At 53.9% G+C, this 5,682-nt stretch overlaps 1 protein-coding gene across 1 annotated transcript in view; it reads right to left on the minus strand.

Annotated features, from left to right (window-relative positions):
• The window catches only part of LOC115529901 (transmembrane protein 151B-like), a 17,698-nt gene extending 12,998 nt beyond the window's left edge, over positions 1 to 4,700 (minus strand). The window contains 1 exon segment of the mRNA XM_030339048.1: positions 4,457 to 4,700. Coding sequence (XP_030194908.1) covers positions 4,457 to 4,525 — 69 coding nt within the window. The 5' untranslated portion in view covers positions 4,526 to 4,700.
• Positions 4,701 to 5,682: the final 982 nt, after the last annotated feature.

The raw sequence follows: 5,682 nt of genomic DNA on the forward strand, positions 1-5,682 counted from the left end.
CCAGATGAAAACCCGGATATTTGTTCCACAATTCAAAGTTGGTGCTATTAGTTATTCATCCAAATGTGAAAGAAACTGTTAATTAAACGTGTTATTAATGATGAGATATGCTGTTTTTAAACGGCTCTGCTCATCAGTCGGGACAGGCAGCAATATGTTTAGCAGCAGTTTGATTTGTCATTTTCCAGGTCCAACCGCTGGGCGAGCCAGGGCCATCCATCTTCTGATTGGCCACTGAGGAACTAACCACCACGAGGCCTGTTTCTAAACCTGGTGTTTCAGGGTCCCAGCCTTCTGGACTGAGCTGGTCAACAGAAACATCAGTTCTGAGCACCTGTCCTTCAACTGTCCTGAGGCTGGAGGCTGGAGGCTGAGAGCTGGAGGCCGTGATGCTGGAGGCTGTAAGGCTGGAGGCATGAGGCTGGAGGCTGTAAGGCATGAGGCTGGAGGCCGTGATGCTGGAGGCTGTAAGGCTGGAGGCCGTGATGCTGGAGGCTGTAAGGCTGGAGGCTGGAGGCCGTGATGCTGGAGGCTGTAAGGCTGGAGGCATGAGGCTGGAGGCCGTGATGCTGGAGTCTGTAAGGCTGTGAGGCTGTAAGGCTGGAGGCATGAGGCTGTGAGGCTGTGATGCTGGAGGCATGAGGCTGTGAGGCTGGAGGCATGAGGCTGTGAGGCTGGAGGCATGAGGCTGGAGGCTGTGAGGCATGAGGCTGGAGGCTGTGAGGCTGGAGGCATGAGGCTGGAGGCATGAGGCTGTGAGGCTGGAGGCATGAGGCTGGAGCAGAAGGCCACGGGGAACAGCAGGTGAATTATTCAGTATGAAGGAATGTTCCAGACTCTTCTGTCAACATCCACACACCAGGCCTCCACAGCTGGGCTCAGGGGGTGTGTGTGTGTGTGTGTGTGTGTGTGTGTGTGTGTGTGTGTGTGTGTGTGTGTGTGTGTGTGTGTGTGTGTGTGTGTGTGTGTGTGTGTAAAAAAACACCAAGAAAGACAGGATGACACTGGTGTCCTTGTCTGTTGGACCAGGGTTGCTAAACAGTCAGCATGTTCTCTCTCTCCCTCTCTCCCTCATCCTCTCTCTCTCTCCCTCTCTCTCTCTCCCTCTCTCTCTCTCTCTCTCTCTCTCTCTCTCTCTCTCTCTCTCTCTCTCTCTCTCTCTCTCTCTATATATATATATTCTCTCTCTCTCTCTCTCTATTCTCTATTTCTCTCCACTTTTTATCTCTCTTCGTCTCTTCGTCTCTGAACCCTGTCTCTTTCCCATGTTTCAGGAAGCAAGCGACTGAAATTATGATTTCTCTTAACACATAACCCCCCCCACACACACACAGACACGCTATGGCTGCTGTTAAAGTGTTACACACTACTCAGAGGCCCTAAGTGGATTGATCCAGTCCTAGGTGCACAGGAAGAGTGAAGGTTGCGCAACATAGATAGAGAGAGCGAGAGCGAGAGAGAGAGAGAGAGAGAGAGAGAGAGAGAGAGAGAGAGAGAGAGAGAGAGAGAGAGAGAGAGAGAGAGGGCCCATAGTGCATTCCACCTCACCCTTGAAATGAACCTCCTGTGGAGACTGGGAGCCGCCTGAGAGAGAGTCCTGGTCCTGGTCCAGGACCACAGAGAGGCAACACACTGAGACGGACTCGTGTCCTCTGTATGCGGCTGCAGCAGGACTCTGACTGTTAGTCTTGGTCCAGGACCTCAGAGGACAGAGTCCTCTATGCGACCCCTGACTGTATCACTGGGGAGACAGGGCCGGGCAGAGGAAAGGGTCTGAGAGGCAGAACCTCCTCAACGTGAGGCAGAACCTCCTCAACGTGAGGCAGAACCTCCTCAACGTGAAGCAGAACCTCCTCAACGTGAGGCAGAACCTCCTCAACGTGAAGCAGAACCTCCTCAACGTGAAGCAGAACCTCCTCAACGTGAAGCAGAACCTCCTCAACGTGAAGCAGAACCTCCCCAACGTGAGGCAGAACCTCCTCAACGTGAAGCAGAACCTCCTCAACGTGAAGCAGAACCTCCTCAACGTGAAGCAGAACCTCCTCAACGTGAAGCAGAACCTCCTCAACGTGAAGCAGAACCTTCTCAACGTGAGGCAGAACCTCCTCAACGTGAGGCAGAACCTCCTCAACGTGAAGCAGAACCTCCTCAACGTGAAGCAGAACCTCCTCAACGTGAAGCAGAACCTCCTCAACGTGAAGCAGAACCTCCTCAACGTGAGGCAGAACCTCCTCAACGTGAGGCAGAACCTCCTCAACGTGAAGCAGAACCTCCTCAACGGGAGGCAGAACCTCCTCAACGTGAGGCAGAACCTCCTCAACGTGAAGCAGAACCTCCTCAACGTGAAGCAGAACCTCCTCAACGTGAAGCAGAACCTCCCCAACGTGAAGCAGAACCTCCTCAACGTGAAGCAGAACCTCCTCAACGTGAGGCAGAACCTCCTCAACGTGAAGCAGAACCTCCTCAACGTGAAGCAGAACCTCCCCAACGTGAGGCAGAACCTCCTCAACGTGAAGCAGAACCTCCTCAACGTGAAGCAGAACCTCCCCAATGTGAGGCAGAACCTCCCCAACGTGAGGCAGAACCTCCTCAACGTGAGGCAGAACCTCCTCAACGTGAGGCAGAACCTCCCCAACGCTAGCCTCAGCACTGGGAGACTAGCGGCTAGCTGGGACGTCTCCTTGCTCCTTGGTTCAGAGACCGAAACCGTTCAGCCTCGGTGTTTGAAGGGCTCCTCCCCTGCTGGTTAGGTGGAGCTAGCCCCGCTATCATTAGCCCTTTGAGCCTCTTGGTGGAGGCTGTTAGGGAGGAGGCTGTGAGGGAGGAGGCGCAGCGGGGAGCGCCCTGGAGGCCGCTGGTGGAACCCCCTCCCCCGGACCTCCAGCCTCAACGGGACAGAGAACAGGGACCCGGACCACGGGCCCATCGGTTGGCTGGTCGGCGTGGCTAGGGGTGGCTAGCGGGCTAGTGGAGGCTAGCGGGCTAGTGGAGGCTAGCGGGCTAGTGGTGGCTAGCGGGCTAGTGGTGGCTAGCGGGCTAGTGGAGGCTAGCGGGCTAGTGGAGGCTAGCGGGCTAGTGGAGGCTAGCGGGCTAGTGGTGGCTAGCGGGCTAGTGGTGGCTAGCGGGCTAGTGGAACTTTGGACAACAGACAACTCAGTTTGTGTTCCTCTTGAGGTTAAACAACAGAAGGGTTAGCATGTCTTAGCTTGTCCTATTGGCTCTCTGCCGGTGGTCTCAGCAGAGCCGTCACCAGTGACATGGATCCTCTACATCAGCAGCTCCCTACCTTAACTCTGCACCTCTAGAAGAAGTAGCCGTTCTCCAGCATGTGAGGCAGGAGTAATATGAACAATAACGTGTTGTTTAAACACATCTACATGTTGTGGGATTGGTCACATTATGAATCCCAGGATGGTTGATAATAAGGTGGTGGCAATGGTTCATAACCTGTTTGTTCCTGGAACACCTGCAGTACTTTGTATCTCCTCTAGCGGTACTGCTCTATATAATATCTCTCTAGTGTATCTCAATAGAGAGAGATACACTATATATAATACACAACAGTATATCTATAGATAAAGATATCTGTATAGATATACAGTGCTCTGTATTTCTATGGAGAGATACAATAGTTATATAATATCTATAATATCTAGAGATACACTATAGATAGATGTGTGAGGCTGTGTGAGGCTGTGTGTGTGAGGCTGTGTGAGGCTGTGTGTGTGAGACCACTGCAGGTGGAGGATAAGACACCAAAAGTCTGGCGATGAAATAACAATGTATGCACACACACACACACACACACACACACACACACACACACACACACACACACACACACACACACACACACACACACACACACACACACACACACGTTTAGACCCTCTTAAATGCTATCTCACCTTGTAGTGCACAAGGTGAGTCTGATATTAGTCCACACTAGAGGGCCGAACTAAGAGCAAAGAAGGACCAAATGTCATTAAGATAATTTAAGATAAGTCAACATGGAGCACATCTGGATTTGACCTGAGCCTTGAGACGAACCGGCTTGAGGATCTTTAACGATCTCTCCTCGCGCTCTGAGCTTTGCGCCATCAGACGCGGCTCGCGAGGCTCGCGTTTTTTTGTTGTTGCAGAGGACACGGTAGGGTATGACGTGATGATGGATACACGGGATGGTCACACACTACACCATAATAACGTACACCGACAGACCATCATATCGACACTACTCCACTAACATCTCCCAAGGTCCCGCCGCGTGTCCTTCACGGAGCCCCGGTCCCGGGACCCAGAGGGGCTCACAGTCACCGTCACTCCGCCGTGACACACGACATGTCGTGTGTCGTGGGTGCGAGGAGCGCAGTGGAGATGCATTTTGCGCAACTTCAACAGAGCTTATTTTCTCGCACACACACACACACCCACACCCACACACACACACACACACCTGCTCTCTTCCGGTCCCGTCCTCCAGGATGGGCTGTTCCGCGGCCGTCGTCTCCTCGTCCGTCGTCATCGTCCTCTCCTCCTCCTCCTCCTCAGTCCCGGGACCGGGACCGGGACCGGCGGGTTCCTCTCCCGGGCGGGACCGGCCCCGTCAGCCCATCCGCCGCAAGTCGGTGTCCGGTTTCACGATGATGCTTGCGTGGCCTGCGGCAAAAAAGCATGGTCTTCTCTCCCCCCCCCCCCCCCCCCCCCCCTGTCCTCTAGTGCGTCCGCTCGGTCTCCATCCCCCCGGTACACAGGCTCACCGGGCGGCGGACCGCGGAACGCTCGTGCGTGTGTTGAACACGGGAAGAGAGCGCACGAGGTCTTCTGCTGCAGACCGCGATGGACGGATGGACGTGACGTCCAGACTGCAGCGGAGTGCGGGACCGTTTCCTCCGACGAATCACAATAATAATAATAGGATGGAGCTATGATGTCGCGATAGCTGTGATGTCGCGATGGTGACGTCTTCCCTATGAACACAACTCTGCTAACGGATCTTCGTCATGCAATAACATCTGAGTCTGAGTGGGATGCAGCATCCAACCCCTCTCTCTCTCTCTCTCTCTCTCTCTCTCTCTCTCTCTCTCTCTCTCTCTCTCTCTCTCTCTCTCTCTCTCTCTCTCTCTCTCTCTCTCTCTCTCTCTCTCTCTCTCTCTCACACACACACACACACACACACAGATAAGCTGCTACTAAAACTGAAACAGAGGTCTTTTTTAGAAAATGAAAGCTTAGTTTGATTCACTGAACTCCTGGAGGGGGGGTTAAAGGGTCAGGGGTTTAGCTGGGTTAGGGTCAGGGCCAGGGGTTTAGCTGGCTTAGGGTTAGGGCCAGGGGTTTAGCTGGGTTAGGGTCAGGGCCAGGGGTTTAGCTGGGTTAGGGTTAGGGCCAGGGGTTTAGCTGGGTTAGGGTCAGGGCCAGGGGTTTAGCTGGGTTAGGGTCAGGGGTTTAGCTGGGTTAGGGTTAGGGCCAGGGGTTTAGCTGGGTTAGGGTCTGGGGTTTAGCTAGGTTAGGGTTAGGGTCAGGGGTTTAGCTGGGTTAGGGTCAGGGGTTTAGCTGGGTTAGGGTTAGGGGTTTAGCTGGGTTAGGGTCAGGGGTTTAGCTGGGTCTGGGGTTTAGCTGGGTTAGGGCCAGGGGTTTAGCTGGGTTAGGGTTAGGGTCTGGGGTTTAGCTAGGTTAGGG

Source organism: Gadus morhua, chromosome 17 (assembly GCF_902167405.1).
Source record: "Gadus morhua chromosome 17, gadMor3.0, whole genome shotgun sequence".
Classification (NCBI taxonomy): domain Eukaryota; kingdom Metazoa; phylum Chordata; class Actinopteri; order Gadiformes; family Gadidae; genus Gadus; species Gadus morhua.